General features: G+C 43.2%; 1 protein-coding gene across 1 annotated transcript in view; it reads right to left on the bottom strand.

Annotated features, from left to right (window-relative positions):
• Positions 1–4635: 4635 nt before the first annotated feature.
• Positions 4636–19340, bottom strand: part of TRPM8 (transient receptor potential cation channel subfamily M member 8) — a 92126-nt gene continuing 77421 nt past the window's right edge. Inside the window, 5 exon segments of the mRNA NM_001110769.2 lie at positions 4636–4987; positions 7850–7942; positions 12443–12476; positions 13519–13618; positions 17876–18066. Of these exon segments, the coding sequence (NP_001104239.1) occupies positions 7892–7942; positions 12443–12476; positions 13519–13618; positions 17876–18066 (376 nt within the window). The 3' untranslated portion in view covers positions 4636–4987; positions 7850–7891.

Here is a 19340-nt window from a genome sequence, read left to right as displayed (position 1 = left end):
CAAGACTTCTGCAGGGGGAAGAAACTGATTAAAAAAAAAAAAACTGATGCTATAAATGTGTGGATCAGAGCAGAGGGCACATTTCCGAACCACAGATGTTTCAGATCAAGCTGGGACTTTGGGGGGGGTGGGGGGGGCGCTCTGGTCTGATTGATAAACGGAGCAGGCCACCAAAGGTTGCTTTTCCCCTAAAGATTTCCATCTTCAGGAGAACAAAGGCCCAGGGCGGGGGAGCTGGTAGGCTGCTCATCTCTGCTATCAGCACCAGCTGGGCTGAGGGCCCAACTTCTGAGACTTTTATTTTTGAGACAGAGGCTGTGGGCAGAGGCCATCTCCATGGCGACCAGCAGCTCTGTCCCCACTAGACTCCGAAGAAGCTGAGAGGGGTAGGGGGACACACACTCCTTCAATTCTCCCTGGCACCGATGTGACAGCTTTGGAGCAAGAGGGTCCCACCTTCAGCAAGGAAATCATGCCCCAGGCTGGGCCGGAGGCTCCATTATCCACGGGGTTGTGAACAACAGACATCCGTGTTGGCCCCAAGACAGATCCTGAGAACCTCTTGTGAGAGCACAAGGGGAATCTCTTTAACCTCAGAAAGAGTTAAATATGTCTGAGGGGTGGTGACATATGGGGGACTCCGGTTTAGAGAGGTCAGCCCATGTAACCTTGGGAACAAAATCCCTATGGAAACGAATCTGACTCAACTAAGGAATTTGAAGCCTTCTCCAGGGGAACTCATCATTGTCTGGGCCGCCAGAATGGCCAAAGACCCAGCAATCGGGGATCCCTGGGTGGCGCAGTGGTTTAGCGCCTGCCTTTGGCCCAGGGCGCGATCCTGGAGACCCGGGATCGAATCCCACGTCGGGCTCCCGGTGCATGGAGCCTGCTTCTCCCTCTGCCTGTGTCTCTGCCTCTCTCTCTCTCTCTCTCTCTGTGACTATCATAAATAAATAAAAAAATTAAAAAAAAAAAAAAAAAAAGACCCAGCAATCGTCAAGCCACCCAAGATGGGAAGACACAACCACCATAATCTCAAACCCTGTGACGTGAACACGCTTACACCCACTGACTTCCAGTGATCAGTGTACCCCAGGGGCTCTGGATAGAGGGCATCTGGTGCCTGGCTCCCCTTTTACCTCGGTTCTGACACGGGAAGTGTTGTTGTTTGTTTTTTGTAGACCTCGGAAACCAAGGCCAAAGCTGGACACATAATTGGTTTTTGAGAAATGTTAACACAAAGCTTGTCCTTGTGCGGAAGAAGCCATCTCTACTGGTTAGTTTACAGTGAAACTAAGTAATCCCTGCAGTGAAGTATGGGGACCTCATCACCCATCTTTGTGTTGTTTACCGTAGACAAGACCTTTGTCCATTGCTTACTGGGTAAATAGTGTTTGTGTTGTTCCAGAACTGGGGCCTCTTGGTTTCCTGACCACTACCAGTGGGAGCGTGGGCAAATCATGGAATAGAGTGTTCACAGGCTAGTTTCAACCCTGGCCCTCTTAATTGTGCTCTTCTGTGTCCTCAGGCCTTGTCAGTTGGGAGACCTGACATCTGTTTGAGACCTGGGTACAGTTAACAGCCAGACTTGGCAGGGACCCCCTCTTCCTGTGCTGAAACTGGAGCGTCCTCACGTTTTGGTCGGCCTAACAGACCACCCCATTCCTTAGCTATTTCTCACCAGGGCTGTTGTAGGAACGCTTCTCTTTTATGCGCCACAGAATGAACATGGTCTTGCATATCTTTTTTTGCACTTTTAAAAAACGATTTTATTTATTTGACACAAAGAGAGAACCAGAGAGCACACGTGGGCAGGAGAAGCAGACTCTGCACTGAGCAGGGAGCCTGATGTGGGGCTTGATCCCAGGACCCTGGGACCATAACTTGAGCTGAAGGTAGATGCTTATCCGACTGAGCCATCAGGCACCTCCTTTTTTGTGCTTTTTAAAGTGAGATTAATTTAACTTCGGTTTGGTTGAAAACTTCCTAAGGGAGAAAATTCAGTCTACTGTTTTGGTGCAGATAAATGGATGTTACTTTTTTTTTTTTTTTTTTAAGTAAAGAAAGTGGTACCTACATTTAAATTATAGTCTTGAGTTTTGTGTGAAACTAGCATCACCCTATTTTGATTTTCTTGTTTGGGCCATGCTTGAAACTTTATTTTTTCTGGGAGGCGGAGAAATTTTAAATTTTTCTATCTGAAATCATTGCCTTCCACAAAGAGTCCCAAATATTTATAAATATATAACTTACTGAGAAATAGAACTAGGGAAGCCACCTTTTTATTTCTCCTCTCGCCATGTACATGTTGGTCATTGTCTTAAACACTGTCTCAAATTCTGTTTTCTTTTTGTTTTTTTGGTTGGTTTTGGTTTTGTTTTGATAGTATCATGTCTACATAAGGAGCTGAGCTGACCTTTCCATAGAAAGGCCCTGGAATCTAAAATGTTCATTAATCTATTTCTGCCTTCTGTTATGCTTACATCTCTTCTTTGTGTTGACAATAAAAATCCTTACTGCTTTCTCAAAAAAAAAAGGTAATCTTATTTTATTTCCACTATCAATAAAATGACAAAAGCAACACCTGACAGTTCCTCTATGTCATTTAATTCATTAACACACTCAATCAAACCAAGTTGCAGGACCACCAGGGCTGGTGCTCAGGACACAGTGGGTACGCACAGGAAGGCATAGCGGCTTCGGTTAGAAGTATGATCGGTACCTGTGCTATTTCCGTGAGCTTCTCTTAAAGGAATGACTTTGCATCTGCAAACATCAGGTAGCATAGCCATGTGAAGACATCTACCAGACAAGCTGAGTTGAAAACACCGAGCTTTCTTGAAATCTCTAGGACCAGTGAATTCTGAATATTGCCCAGGCTCTCCATCATCAGCACCAATAGGAGAAATTTCCTGTGTTGCTGATACTAATGTGCGTGTAGGTCTCTTTCTTACACTAACAAAAACTCGGGCAGCAGAAATAGGAGTATATGGACAAACACATTGAAGGGGGGGTCAGCCCACAGTTATGCTAAATTTTGTCTTATGAGAGGTTTCCAGTTTGATTTTCTGATTTTATTCAGATTCACTGCTTGAACAAGGGTAAGAGGTTGAGACTGCTGTTTCTCCCTGAACAATCTCACAGACACAGTGCCACCTACTTTCTTTTTCCCAGGCAGCGCAGAGATGACCTAAGACTTTTCTTGGTGGCTTCAGAAAAGGCAGATATTCTAGTTGCCATAGTGAAACCACTAACAGAGAAGTTTTCAAAATTCCACTCATTGGCGATTTTTGCCATATAAATTTTATTCCATCTACTTTTAGCATCTGAAACCATGAACTCATCAACTCTACTGAAGAGGATTTCCCTTTTAAACCATTAATAAGGTTTAAGTAAAAAACCATTCATTCCCATGTATTCATTCCCTGCCAACATTTTGAATATTGTGAGTAATCATTTTAACTAAAGCCCAGACAAAATGATAAAACACTTTTTTTTGGTCCGTACTTTTGTAGTTTTCTAATTAGATGATCTTTTAATAGCTTCCTTCTAAGATTTCCTTCTTCAGCTCCTGAGTTTATAGTCTATTCAAAGCTGGGAAAACTAATTATGGACACTTAAAATGCCTTATGTTCTTCTAGCACGTCTTTTGGGCAAAGATACCACCACCTCCAGAGGAAGCTGGCACTAGAAGTGTTCAACAAGATGATCTCCCCAATTCTACACAAATACCTTCACCATTTGCAATGTTTAAGTGTATTTCTGCCTAAACTAAGGATTAAATATAATACCTTATGTGAAGAGTTCTAAGTTCATGTATCTCATATCTTGGACTAAAATTAATCATTTCTATTTGCTACTTATGAAAAAGCCCTGTAAATGATTTGATGACCAATATACACTCCTAGGAGTCTAACTATGGGAAAATTTCCCAAATGCAGAAAAAAATTCATGCACCAAGATGCTCATCCCACCGACCAACTGGAAACAGCCTTCAATGACCAGCTGGAAATCACTGGAGGTTGAATCCTTAATATAACATTTAAGAAGACCATGAATATAACGAAAGAAGTCCTTGATAAAATGCTAAGTGAAAAAGCTTATAAAAAACTGTATATGTGGTATGATGACATCATGTAAAACTTTATAAGAGAAATAAAATATGCACAGAAAAAAATAGATTTGGTAACACACCCTAAAATGTTAGCAGTGATTATCTTTAACCACTAGTGGGACTATTTATATTCTTTTTACTTTTCTATGTAGTCTGAATTTTCTATAATATCCATGAATTATTTTTACTAGGAAAAAGAATGAATAAGAGAAGTGGGGAGCACCCATTGAAAACAAAATCAAGGGTGCCTCTCAAGGTCCCATTTTGGGGTGATTCTTCACATCTTTAAGAACGGGGACCTCCTGGTGAAGTGTGAGAGGGTAAGTTGTCACCTCCTGCGATAGTTAAAAAGCCTAATGAGAAAGAAGTGAGAATAGTCTTTCCTGAGAAGAGCAGGGTCCTCTTGCTCCACCATGTTTTAGAATCTGCCCTGACTGGGGAGACATTTAACAACATGCCCACTAATGAGTCACACACTCCAAAAAGGGAGGCAGCCAAGAATTGATGGAACAACAAAGGTTTGGGAGGGAAGGCATGACCCCCTCGCAGGAGAGATGTAATATGCACTGAGTTAGAAGTAGGAAAAGTGAAGAAAGAAGAAGAGTGCAGGAACACACTCTAAGATGACCCGCAGTGGGTATGAGTGGTGGAGACTCAGGAAGTAACAGGGTGGCCTTCAGGGGAAGCTCTTCCTGTGTGTCTATCTTCTCGTGTGAAACCAATCACACGTCTGTTTCCCAGATTTGAGCACACTGGGGTGATGAAAGCCATCTGCTAGATACCCACGGCCTGAACAGTTCTTACTGAGCAGTCAGTAACAAAACTGTTCATCAGCTTTTCTTGACTGGTTCCCACTTCGATTTCTGGTGTCACCTGTGAAACAGAGAAAGAACACGGTTTTAAGAACGAACTCCCCACATCCGCTCTCAGGAGATGATTTGCTTCTAAATATATTGGTAATATACTGGGCATGAGTCCAAATACACTTCCAAAAATTGATTTTCTTTTGCTATTGAAGTGGCTATGAGACAATTTTTTTCTCTTAAAGATGTGAGTTCTGACCAGTTAGCCATGAGAACACAATGATAACAGGTGAGAGACAGAGGCTCGGCTCAGCCCAGGTGAAGACCCAGAAAGTTTCCAAGTGCTTGATTTGCTGAGTAGTGTTCCATTAATAAAAGGGTGAGTTGAAAATAAAGTTAAGAATTGCAATGATTGGGATCCCTGGGTGGCGCAGCGGTTTGGCGCCTGCCTTCGGCCCAGGGCGCGATCCTGGAGACCTGGGATCGAATCCCACATCGGGCTCCAGGTGCATGGAGCCTGCTTCTCCCTCTGCCTGTGTCTCTGCCCCTCTCTCTCTCTGTGTGACTATCATAAATAAATAAAAATTAAAAAAAAAACAAAAAAAGAATTGCAATGATTTCTTGAAATCAGTTTTATTATGACACCCAAAAGAACTTCAAATTCTTTCACTAAGCCAGAATTTCAGTGTAGCAAAGGCAAGGTGCAATGGATTATTATGTAGAGATCAAACCATTTCCAGTGACTGTCTATCCCCTATGTTTCCTAGGTCCTTGGGTCCACTCTAAGTATAAAGGTATGAGAAAACAAATGGCTTTGTTCTATATTCAGTTCTTAATTCCTTTCAACCTTAGTGTGGGAGAAGGGAAAATATATATACAGCAATCTGTTTATTTTATCCCAAACTACTAGATTAAAGGCTGATTTAGGGATGGAGAGCCCCAATGAGCAAATTGGTGAAGACCTGCCCCTACCAACACCAGTTCACTCCCACCTACAGCTGGCATTCTCTTTCCTTGCCCCATCCCCAAAAAGATTACTTTCACCCTCTAGAGACAGAAGTATCAGAGAGACACTACAAGAATAATGTTTTAGCTGCATGTAGACGGTTACCTATAAAATTACATTGTGCATGAACTTCTCAAGGATATGCCAGGCAGACAACTGAAAAAAAAAAAAAGAAAAGAAAAAGAAAAAGAAAATGGTCTTATATTGAGAAGAAATAAATATACAAAAAAACTGGGCATGTCAAATTCATTGTTTCTAAAGATATCAGTGGTTATGAATTTATGGAGTATCCCTTTTCTCAGACATTCCTCTTCTCATCCTCTTTTTTTATGGGTGGCCCACAAAGAAATGGAGGAATGTTCTTTTCCCAATTCACTTTCATTCACCAATTCATTAATTCTCCATATATTAATAAAAAATAAAGTTTTAGCAAAAGGCAAGTCGATAAGAAGCCAGCGTGTTTGCTCATTTTACTTACAGTCAACACATCTGAAGAGAAGAATTGAGGACACTGGGGCTGTAAGAGGTGGATGCATATCTCATTTTGGATCTTTTCTGATCTTTTCTATCTTTCATGGTTCTTTTAAAATCATGTTTAATTTGTTCTTATCTCTTCCTGGTTTTTTTAAAACACATTTTAGCTCATAAATTAAACAAAATGACAAATGCTTCAAGCTCAAATTATAATTTATTTTAAGGTCTAATATTATTTTCACTAAACTGCATTATTAAAGAGTTGAAATACATTCCTCCTAATATGTAAGGCCTGTTGTTACCTGCCTTTCAGATTATATAAAACATGCATCAGTCTTGCTCTAACAAAGTCCCCCATATATGATCCATAATTGTCAGAACCCAAGGAAAAGTATGGAGTGACCAGAAATATCAAAAGGAACCTAATGCAACACAATTCCTCCCGTGACACAATCAATCTGAGAAGAGAAATTCTGCAGTGTGTTTAGTGCATGGCCTGTGATCAGGGTCTTAGCCCCAGCACAGGTCCTGACACAAGACTTGTCTGAGAAGTTAGTGAGCACTCAGCAAATATTAAGGGAAGGAAGGAAGGAAAAGGAAGGAAGGAGGGAAGGAAGGAAGGAAGGAAGGAAGGAAGGAAGGAAGGAAGGAAGGAAGGAAGGAAGGGAGGGAGGGAGGGAGGGAGGGAGGGAGGGAGGGAGGGAGGGAGGGAGGGAGGATGGGAGGGAGGGAGGGAGGGAGGGAGGGAGGGAGGGAGGGAAGATGGTAAAAGTCTTAATTGTGCTTCCATTCCTTGCAATTCACTTTCTTAAAAAAATTCTAGTCAAATGGAATCCCCAATGCTGTGTTCCCCTAAATCTACCTGTTAATATTTTAACGTTTAGGTTCAGAATTTGGACAGGTAATGAAAAAACATCATTAAGGCAAATGGTAAGACCATGGAGCAAAGTCTCGGGCTCAACTGCCGTTAATTGAATTACATTTCTACTGTGCAAATGAACTATTGCTGAAAGGCCTTGAATGTCTCACTAAAACATTTTTGGTAGGAAAAAGATGATCAATATACATTTAGATATCCCATAGCAGTAAATATACGTAGTGTATAGTGTATCATGAGAATGATGTACACATTTTACCTCAATTCAGTTAATGGTAAAATAACTATATAGTTTGTGAGTGCCTTTAAAATATTCAAAAGGATACTTGTTCCCTATTGCTGGCAGTGCTGACCTCTACTAGGGAGCGAAATTGGTGGGAAAGAAAGATGACGAGAGGCTTCTACTTGTTCCTTCCTATATCCCTATATTGTTCGAATTTTTTAAACAATGCATTATTTTCAAACCTGATAATACAGGAAAATAAAATAACCGAGACAAAAATACCATGCTTTTAAATTAGTCTTGAAATATGTAAATTTTCATAACAAAAATATAGCCCATTAAAATGACTTACCTTGCTATAATTAGGTTTTTCTCCAGTACAGTCCATGAAGTTCTATTTGATTTTATTAGCGATCTCTTTCAGAAGGCCCTTGAGATCATTAATCTTGGAAAGGGGGGGAAAAATAGAACTGGTCTTAAGATGAATTTTTCAACTTTCAGTGATTTGAATGATTACTCTATGGTTTTTCCATGAAACAGATGTAGATACAAAACAGCAAGTATGGCACATCCGGGAACAGGGCAGAATGAGTGGCAGGTGACATGGGTCCTGTCCAATGCTTACTTTCTGAAATCATGTCACTAGCAAATATCAACACCAAGGAGTGTGAGCTTTCCTCAAAGGCAAATCAATAATGGTTCTTAAATAGCAATGACAGGTTTTAACCACACAGAGAAATAATACATAGAAATAATGATATCATATGTAATTAACATTAATAAAATTATAAGATACCAAAAAAGTTTCACCTTGATAAAAGCATAATACTAATAAAAATAATATGAGACAGGGGTATCTGGGTAGCTTAGTCAATTAAGAATCTGCCTTCATCTCAGGTCATGATCCTGGGGTCCTGGGATCTAGCCCTGCATTGGGCTCCCTGCTCAGTGGGGGAGTCTGCTTCTCCCTCCCCTCCGCCCTTCCTCCTGCTTGTGCTCTCTCTCTCTCTCTCAAATAAATAAATAAAATCTTTAATAATAATATGATACACTATAAATAAATCAAATGTTTGCAAAGTGTCTACTCCCACAAAAAAAGGATAGTCAAACAATTTAAGTAAAAAGCATAATAAAATTATTTTCAATACGTGGGTCTTTCACAAGCTCATGACACAAGATGAATGAAGCTCGTTTTAAATTACATGCCTTATCAGTATACTTGGTAAAAGCTCATGGACATAGTGTAACTTCTGTACAGTCAGCTTCTCACTTGCCATATCTCTTGCTCAAGGAAAAAAAAATCTGTGTTTATCTTGGACTTATGTCCAGTAATAATCTTTTCATTTAACTTCTTCTTTTTTTTTCCAGGAACAAAAAGAATCCATAAGGGCTAATAGCTGCCTAAAATAAAGAAGGTCTAGTAAGATCCCTACTTACAGACCTAAGGTCAATTGCAAATGACTTTGTTTTGGGGTATAATGAGATGGAGAAATTTTTATTCGCTAGAGGGGCTTGGGGAGAGCCCTGTATTTGTTGATGGTAGAATGACTTTAATAAACTGTTTAAAGCAGATGTAAGATTCTGAGAGCTTGCTCAAGAAACAGGTGATGATTCCTGAAGTTCTCTGTAGATGGAAAGGGGTGACTTTTTTGTTGCTCAGAAGAGAAGGGGTAACAGGATGGAGGAGGGAATAAAAAGGAGAGGGGGCAGGGGGGCAGGATGAGAAGCAGGGAAAGAGGTAGTGAAATCCTGCGCAGTTTGAGGCTTCCCTGAGACCCACCTAAACCTACAAAAGCACAGCGTCAGTGCATTTGCTGGTAGGAACCAGCAAAGGGGCTGAGCTCCACAGCCAAGCACATGCAAAGGGGAGGGAAACTGCAAGCTCTTTTCTGAGGGCCCAGGGGATTCCTGGCCCACACATGTGTGTGGACAGCCTCCAATTGTGCTCTAAGTGACAAATGAATTGCTCAGCCCCCACCTCCCACAGCCCCCACAGCTCAGGCCCACTGTCACCACCAGACCCTCAGTGGTCAGGAGGTCTCAGCCCACATCAACCTGGTCCCTGGGAATCAAGTCAGCTTGTCCAGTGCCCTAGTTCACCCAGTGACCTCTGACCCAAGCCTGGTAGTGTCCAGGAGGACCGAGGCTCCTGCTCTCTCTCTCTCCCCGCAAAGCTGCCCCAAGTGAGACCATGAGTAAAAACAACACAACAACCAAAAATGGCCTGTTTTCTCCACAAACACAACACCCAGATGAGTCCAGATCCTTCTATTCCCAAACCACACTGTTTAACCTGCTCTTGTGTGGCCATCCTGATGGCTCGGGGTTGTCTTTGAAAGAAGAGTCCACCAGATGTGTCCCTCTTGGCCTAAAACTCTGCAGAGCCTTCCCCTGCATGGGGATAAAATCAACTTGACAGAGGCAAGTTTCCACACAGGATGGCCCAGCCGCCCCCACTTCCTCCCACCCGGAGCTCCACTGGTTCACGCTGCCCCTCGTTTGCTGCCCGGAACACTCCATGCTTTTCTGGACTCAGGCCCTTCACAGCTGCTGACCCTGCTCCCTGCTGACGCAGACACAGGCAATCTGTGGAATGTGTGCCAGATACTGCATTGAAAATCATTGTTGCCCTCGAATCCTACACAATTCAGCTCCTATAACCACAAGACTTCACAAAGGGTCCATTCATGACATTTGAAGGCCACCTCTGCTTTGATGGCACTTAGCCCCATGCCTGGCACATCGCAGGTGCTCAGGAAATATTATGCACTACGTGGTCTAGCCACAGAAACAGTGGACAATATATTTAAATATAAATATAAGAGGTAGAAAAGTGAATATATCATACAAGGATATATATTATTCGTTATAAGTTATATATATCTAACGTACTCAACCTTAAAATTCTAACCCCTATTGCTCCTTTCATACATTCTCTTCATATTCTCTAAATTTTCTATAATCTTTAAAAAATACCTAGCACTTTTCTTTTCCCTCTCCATTGATTATAATCATGATACGCATCCTAGCATGATCATTTACATACAGCACTCAACGCCAATAAAATGGGCACCTTCCCAGTCCCTTCATTAATGATCAAAACACAACATCAGAATGAGAGTAGCTGCAACAAGATACACCTATTGTGTGATAGCGTGTGGTCAAAGCTGCCTCCAGTTCTTTTTTTGCCTGTCCCCACGTGCCACTCTCACCTCAAGAGGTGGATTACTGAATCTGGGCTGGTCTGTGGCCGCTCTGATCAATAGACTCTGGTGGAAGTGACATCACAGGAGGCCCAGGCCTAGCCTTCAAGAGAATGGCAGTCTCTGCTTCCTCACTCTTGGAAGCCAGCTGCTATGTGAGAAGGGGGCCTGCCTCAAGATGGCCATGTGGTGACAAGTCCAAGAGCCACAAGAATCAGATGTCACGGGTGAGAGACAAGCCACACAAGGAGCACTGGGATGCCAGATCCCGGCCTTGCCACCAGCTAAATCCAGCCCAATAAACCCAGTTGAGTCCACAAGATGCAGAACGGCCCAGCTGAGTTCTTCCCAAACTCCTGACCCACAGAAAAAAGCAAGAGCAAAATAAAACGATTGTTTGAAGCCACTGAGGTGTAGGGGTTGTTTTTTATATAGCAAAGCATTTGATTGTCAACACAAAATACACCAATGTATTGGTTCACTCCAATGTGTAATTTCCAGAGAAAGGAAAGGAGAAGAAGGCGCAGAAGGAAGAGAAGAGCTACTCTGGGGGGACTTGGAAGAAACTAGGTAAGACATAGTGTCCTGTCAGGACCAGACTTCAGGAGGTGAGCACTGCGAAAACACAGCCTTGGTTTCTAAGAATGCTAGTGGCAAATAACCCATAAATAACCAAGAATCTTTGAAGTGGGTAAATTCTCATGTAAGAGCTCCACGAGGGGCACTTTTTGGTCATTTATTCACTCAGCAAATGTTCATTGAGACCCTACTGGTCCAGACAAGGCGCGGGGTGCAGGAGCTTCTGCTGTACCAGATGGGGGACTGCCCAGCCACCAAACAGCACAGCGCTGGGAGGGAAAGTGAATGTCATCATCCAGGAGGCTATTCTCAAAATACCATGATAAAATACCAGGTTATCATCTCCTCCACAGAGCCTAACAAGGATCCAGTATTTATGAATCGATTGTAATTTCTGCTACAGATAAGCATAATTGCCGGCCACCCAGCTCAGGATGGATGTGGGCACACTATTCCTACGCCTCACGTTCACATGTGTATTCGTGCATCTGCAGTGCCCTTCAAATTAAATAGTTAGCAAATTAGAGCAGCATCGAAGACAAGCACAGAGGCTCCTAGACTCCCAAATCGCTCTTCTGAGCCTTGCTGGTGCTTCTGTAACTACAAGCATCTTACACCTGCTTTCACAGCTGAGAAAAAGAGAAGAGGCCCTGGGCCAGACAGAGACATCAAAGGGTTCAGAGACCATGGACGTGGGACTCCAGCTCTGTTGTCCACAGGGGCCAGGAACATCCGAGAAACAGCTCCATTCCAGCATCCAGACCTCACACAGTGAATGAAGAAAGATGAATATGGAATAGGGTCACTACTATCTTTTGTTGTTGTTGTTGTTTTCATAATTAATTTCTTTTGTTTTCAGACCACAACCACTGGCCTTGAGCTGAAAGCTCCAAGATAATACAGATTATTTTTTTTTTTTAGAGAGACATAGAGTGCCCAAGAGCATGGGTGGGGGGAGGAGCAGAGGGAGAGGGAGAGAGACTCTCAAGCAGAGTCCAGTCCACCTTGAACGCAGAGCCAGATGCAGGGCTCGATCTCAGGACCCTGAGATCATGACCTGAGCCAAACTAAGAGCTGGACACTTACCTGACTGAGCCACCCTGGTGCCCCGGATAACACAGACTTTAAAAAAAGTGTTTCCCAAACTATTATCAGAACTATACCTTTGTATCCAGCTGTCTAAACCGATGCCTCATTCTTCAAAGAAGTTAAAGAAGAGAGAGAGAACAAGAGAAGAGGGTTGGGGCGTGGGGAGAAAAAGGTATTAGAGTCCATTTTATAGTCTTTTAAAGAACAAAACACAGATCAGTTTTATTTTCCACTAAATTCATGTCAGCTGCGGTTTTCTCCTCAGCTCCCGCCAGAACCCCACCCTCACCCCAGTTAGAAGCAAATACATGCTACCTCTGCTGAGAGGGGGATAAGGTCCATCCTACCTTTCCAAAATCAAGATCTTGGAGTCCAGGAATGGAGAAGTGCTTAGGGGGTCCCCCTCTTACTCAAAGAGAAAGAGCGCGCCATCTATGCCGTGTGTCCCAGTGGCTGTGTTGAACTTAGCAAAGGAATTGGTTGTGTTTATATTTACTCTTTCTTTGTTAGAGCAAATTTTTGAGGTATGTTTGGAGCTCTCAGTAAGAGCAACATCAGATTGTTCGCCACGTTAACCTGCTTAATAAGAAGGGCACACTCGAGAGGCTCAGCATGACGCATTACATGGGGACCATCTATGGATTTAGCTGTGGCTTATCTAGTTCTATGGGATGTTGATAATAACTCCACGTGATACATAAATGATGTCCAGGACTTCTCGAGGACAGTCTGTAACACATCTACCAAATCGTTTTTGAATCTATTTCTTCGTCACAGAGACATGCATGTGGCACCTGCAAGATCATGCCAACTGCCCATGATCTGTGGGCCTTCCCTGAATTCACCTCTGCGGCCATGGCAGAGAGATCCATGCTCTTGTTACCTGATCCCAAGGCCCCGCTCTGCAGTCCCCAACTACCTCTTTCTTCCCCAGGGCCTTAGAAAACAATCAGGACGGCAGGTGGGTGGTTCTGCCCTTCTCGAAAGGCCAAGGCCGGCACACACTTAGGCGTTTGTCATCTTCAATTGCCTAGGCCATATCTTTTGGGTGCTATTTCTTTCTGCTATAAGTTCTCTTTGACTTTACACAAATGAGCAACTTATGTATACAAGGGGAGCCTCACAAAGCAGAAGTGAACTACTGACATACTCCTGTGAGGTGTCATTGGCCTTCGTGTTGATCTTGACAAGGTAATTTTCTTTCATGACACCCTCCCATGCCAGAGTCTCATTGTCTTCATTTCTGAAACCTTGAATAATGAGACAAAAAAAAAAAAAAAAACACATTCAAATTGTTTCATTTGCCCCTTACCTCTTAAATCAACACCTGCTAGTCATTTTGTGATACCCTGGAGTCAGAAGAATTAGATTCGTCCCACACAGGCTGATCTGAGTAATGTTACTTACTAGTGACAGCAGCAGAGCAATGGAATGCTAATGAATTTCTTGGTAACAATGAGGAATTGGAGCTGCCTGAATGAAATAGGAATGCAATCTTTATTCTAAATAGAGATCAATCTAAAGCCTGTCTGTGTGTTTTGTGACTTAGCAAAATCATTTCACTAATGAATTTTGTCCTCGCATTTTATATGTGCTCCTCTTTCATTTTGATGACATACAAATGCTAAATCAACCCCTCTGCTGGATAATTATGGATGGATTGCTACTCTAAACCTAAAACTGGCATAGAAACTCTGGAGGAGAGGAAAATAAGCCCTGGACATCATTCCTTCCCTTGTGAAATATGCAGTCTGGGTGTGGACCTCAAGGAAAATTCTTAGGTCTAGTCTTTTCCTTTCATCTAAGACAAAGCTTGCTATAGAATCGGCCCTGGGGGCATGTTCCAACAAGATTCTTAGTTCAGTTTCTTACAGTACTTGGGCCTTTCAGAAGGCAAGCAAAGTAACAGATCAACATGGCACCTGTGTTTTAGCTACTGGTGCAATGGACAGCAATCCTCCATGTGAATTCATGGAGAAAGAAAAGAACATATGGTCATGCAGGTGTCCAGTTGGAAAAAGATCTATCTAGTTCTGTTTTTCAATTGCCTTTAAATTATAAGATCTTCCTGGATTAAAAAAGAATTAGTTGGGGATCAAAGACAGCCAATCATGCAAGTGACAGGATTTAAGCAAATCCTATATAGTAAATAGAGATTTACAGAAAATGATTTCTAATTGAATTTATTTTCATTGTATTTTTCCCAGCAAAGTGATTTCCAGTGTCTTTTCCTCAAACTTAAATGTATGCAGAAGCCCAGCAGGAGTACTTAAAAATCAACATGGAAAGGATCAACATGCTCCTGAACACAGATGGCCAAAGAGCAACAATGACTAATGACCAAGAAAAAATGGCCAATTTTTCTAGCAGTCAAAACAATGCTGTTGAGATGATGACATGGCATTTTCACCAACCAAAGTGGAAATTAGCAGAGTCTACAGTAATAACTATAGCCTGTGTGGGCAAAGATGTGGATAAACAGGCTTCTCATATACTGGGAAAAATGTGCAAATTGTTACAGCCCTCGAGCATGATGGATGAGAAGGTGGAGGAGGAGTGTGGCAGACGATATCAAAAGACTTAAACCTGTATATATCTTTATCTAGAAGTTTCTCTCCTATAAATAACACCAAGGCAAAAAAATCATTGATGTGCTAAAAAATGAAGGCATGTAACTGTTTATCATAGTGTTGTATGATGTTGAAAGAATCAAAACAATTGACATATTTAACAGCAAGGGATTGGTTACATCAAATCTGGCGCATCCATAGGCCGGGATACTCTACCGTTCAAAACTGTCATATAGATTTATATTTAGGGATATGGAAAATGTTCATGATATATCATTAGCCAAATGAACAGATTAGATTATAAATGTGTCTTCGCAGAACAACCGCATTATTACACGCCCACACAAAAATAATAGAATCTACCAAAAATAATGGTATCTACCACTGTGTCGGCAATATTTATCTCTGGGTGGCGGGTTACATGTGTCCTTGCTCTTTCTTATTTGTGTTTTTCTGTACTTTTCAAGTGTTCTGTAATGAACATGGGTTACTTTTTAATCACGGAAAGCAATATATTTTATAAAAGTGTGATTACTGGGTAGCAAGCATACCTTTTCATGATTACTTGAGGAGGTCACCAGAACATACCCAATATGGAAGTCTGGATTCTCCTTTTTCCAAAAAGTTATTTGAAAAATCTTGCTCTTTTCTCCAAAGAGGGACAATTTTGAGCTTAAATCCCATGACGGCCCCCTCACGTGCAGGCAAATACAAAGTGAATTTGGGGGCATCCCCGGTGGCTCAGCGGTTTAGCGCCGCCTTCAGCCCAGGGCCTCCTGGAGTCCCGGGATCGAGTCCCACGTCAGGCTCCGTGCATGGAGTCTGCTTCTCCCTCTGCCTGTGTCTCTGCCTCTCTCTGTCTCCTTCTCTATGTCTCTCATGAATAAATAAATAAAATCTTTAAAACAAAAAAACAAAAAAAAAACAAAGTGAATTTGGGAAATCAATGACCACGAGAGGCTCTGGCAACCACAGAGCGCTGCGGTTTCTCGAATTAGTGATCTCCAGGAAGAAACAAATGAATGCATGATGAGGAGGCACCTCCAGAAGTGTCCCCAGTGAGGAAATGGGGCTCTGGGCTCCCCCTCTCCTGTCATCACTGCACGCTGGAGCGAGAAGGATCTGCCCTCCTGTGCTCGCCCATTCCCTCTAGTTCTTTACTCCTTCCTGAGACTAAGAACTTTTCAAAGAGAGAGAATGTCAACAACTTACACTATCTTCTTCTCAAATGGGTGTAAGATCCTCATTCTCCTGGGGGCCCATCAGGGAAACAGATTCACATAGTTCATTTCTGACCTATTTGCCTCTCGAAGCTAAAGCTTCTGTCCGCTTGATGGCCAAGCTGGGAACTGATTCTCATTTTTATATTCTAATTCTGCTTATTCACTAAATAAGTTTGGGAGGGGAAGGTAATGCATTTTGTCCTGCCTTCGCAACCCCATCCCAAATTCAGAAGACTCATTTGTCCTTAATGACACGCTGACTGGTCTGGTTCCACTGATCCTACACTGAGCACAGTGTACCTTTGGAGAGTGGATCTTCATCCCTATAGCCTTTCCATCCACTCAGCCCCAGACAGAATCCAACCAGTGGTAGGGACTCATGACCTCACAGAGCCATTCATTGCGTTTTCTGACAGCACATGTTGTCGGACACTGCTTTAAATATACCAAGTCAAAATCTTTCTCCCTGCAACTTTTATCCATTGTTTGTCTTTTTCTCTGTGTCCAAACATCCAAATGAACAAAAAAAAGGACTCTCCCTCCATTCCTGCTTAATGTGGTTGAAACACGTTTGTGAGCTACGAAGATGTGTCTGGCTCAGTGGCTCCAGGATTGAGTGTTAGGAAAACCTAGCCTGGCGCAGGGAACACAGCTGTCCCCGAGGAGGGTGTACCCGAGTGTGACTGAGAATCCCACAGGGACAGATTCTGGATCCTACAGCGGGGGTCTGGAGAGGGAGCTGGGTGGGGCCCTCCTGCCCCTTCTTCCTTGCCAGAGCTAAGGAAGTGGATGGCCACAGGAGAGGGACAACCAACCGAGCTATGGGCATTCCTGACTTCCGGAAGGAAGTGGGTCTCCATCGGGGAGAGGAGCCCTGGCACTCAGAGGCTCAGGGGAAGCAGCCACCAGAGAAAGTCTTGCCAAGTCCTGGTTGTTGAGGGGCCAGCCAAGGAACAGCTGGAGGGCCCACCAAGTGTTCACACAATAAGGGATGGATTTTACACACATGCCAGGTCAAAGAGCATGGAGCCGGCCTGGAACAGTAGCCCTGTTTCTAGAAAAGACTTTCTGCTTCTTTCCACCCCTTCTTCCCCATGCTCCAACCCACGGAGGGTCAGTGTTGGCCGCTGGTGGGTGGGACAGAACGGAGGAGGAGAGGAAAGAGCTAACAGCCCACACTTCCTGACAACCCTGCCAGCTGAGAGGGGGTACAGCAAAAAGGGAAGTCCTCCCCACCCCAACTCCGAATGGCAGTTAAGGGGCTGGTTAATAGGTCGATTGTCTACGTAGTGAACTAATTGTAAGACTTTCTATTTCTCCAGCAGCGACCAGAAAGCCATGAGCTCTGCTGGAGTGGGGCTAACACCTCGCAGAGAATACATCTCCCAGAAGCAAACACAAAGTCATGTTTTGACACCGTCCCATGAATCATGCTTGGTCGATGTACTGTGTAGTTATTATGATGCTCGCCTGCAAGGCCTTCTCCCAGCAGGAGAGCATCCTGGCAGACCGGCCACACTCCCTTAATCTACTCTTTCCCTCAAGTCATCCAGGGGCTGGCCTGGCGCTGGATCTTTACACACATACAGATGTGAGCGGTGACGTCACCGTGAATAATTCCTCCCCGTTGCCCCGTGGAACCGGCACACGGGCATCGCTTCCCCTCGATTAATCACTGCTTTTGATCCCGACCACAGACGGCTAAGCCACTCACAGCAGGCAGAAGGCTCGGCGTGTTTCTCCCTGCAGCAGCATCCGAAGCACTTCTTGACCACCATGTAGAAGTAGGCGAAGACCACAAAGGGGAAGGGGATGTTCAGGCGGTTGCAGTACTCCTGCACCAAGAAGTACCTCTGGAACTTCCAGACCTGATCGTTGTTCTCCTGGACCGTTCCCACTGTGTAGCTGGAAGGAAGAAGAGAAGGGCAAGCCTCAGCCTTCCACAGGCCTCCTCATTTCATTGGCAAGCACAGTAATATCGATGGCAAGGTGTTACTGTGACAGCTTCCGTCCAGAACAGGATTGCCAAAGCCACAGTGAGACCAGAGCCAGGACAACCCAGCCCCGGACACTCCCACACTCATGCTGGGCCAGAATTGTGTCTGACTTTTGGGGTTTGGGGCTTTTGCTTTTATCACCCAGTGAACTGTTAAAAACATTGTATTTCAAGGATTCCCTTTTGTCCTTAGTCTGTTACTAGGTTAGCCACAGAGAGGCCAAAGGTGTTGACCCTCTTAGGAACAACTTGCCCCTCATGATTGCTAATGGAGGCTTAACTGTAAACAATCTGGGAAGTTTGTTAACATTTATCAAGGGCCTTACAAATGTTCATCTCTTTGCTCCCATGACTTTACTTCTGGAAATCTAACCTAAGATCAAGGAGCCACTGAGAAAAAATATATAGAGAGATGGATATACATACAGTCCTGAAAATAACCCAACCTCCTGCTTCAATAGAATGGGACAACGGAAATGTTCAACACTAAGAAAATGGTTAATCAATAGGATTGCATTACAAAGTCGTTAGAAATAATGATTATGAATAATTTTTATACTTTGGGGAAATGCTTTTAATACATGTCAAGTGAAATGATTAGGCTCAAACTCATACTTAAGACTTAATCTCAATACATAACTCGTAACTCACGGGGAGAAATATATCCATCATTAGCAGTGGTCATCCCTGGCACACGTCATGAATGCTCTTTATCCTCCGTTGTTTGCTTTCCAAGCATTGCGCAATGGGCATGAATTACTTACATAATAGGAAAAATGTCCATTGATCAGCGAAATGTCTGATTGTGCCACTGATTTATCAGTTACAAATCAAACCAACTACAACATGGCTAACACTGTCCTAAGCAACCTACTTACATTAATGATGTAATCTGCCAACAACTCTCTATAGGATGTCAGTCCCATTATCATCTACAATGAACAGATGAGGACACTGAGGCACAGCAAGTAGCAGAGTATTGTCTGAGTCTCCCAACTCAGAAGTGATGAAGCCAGGACCTGGACCCTGCAATCCAGCCCAGCGTCTGTTGGCCTCACTGCCGCACAATGCCACCTTACGGAGTGGGCTATGAAATGTGTTGAGCTATGCTTTATTTCCAAGGGATGTGGTTGGACTACTCAATTAAAGAAAATGAAGCGTTTCACCATATGTGAAGTTCAAT

Source organism: Canis lupus, chromosome 25 (assembly GCF_011100685.1).
Source record: "Canis lupus familiaris isolate Mischka breed German Shepherd chromosome 25, alternate assembly UU_Cfam_GSD_1.0, whole genome shotgun sequence".
Classification (NCBI taxonomy): domain Eukaryota; kingdom Metazoa; phylum Chordata; class Mammalia; order Carnivora; family Canidae; genus Canis; species Canis lupus.
This window is presented reverse-complemented; position numbering and strand designations above follow the sequence as displayed.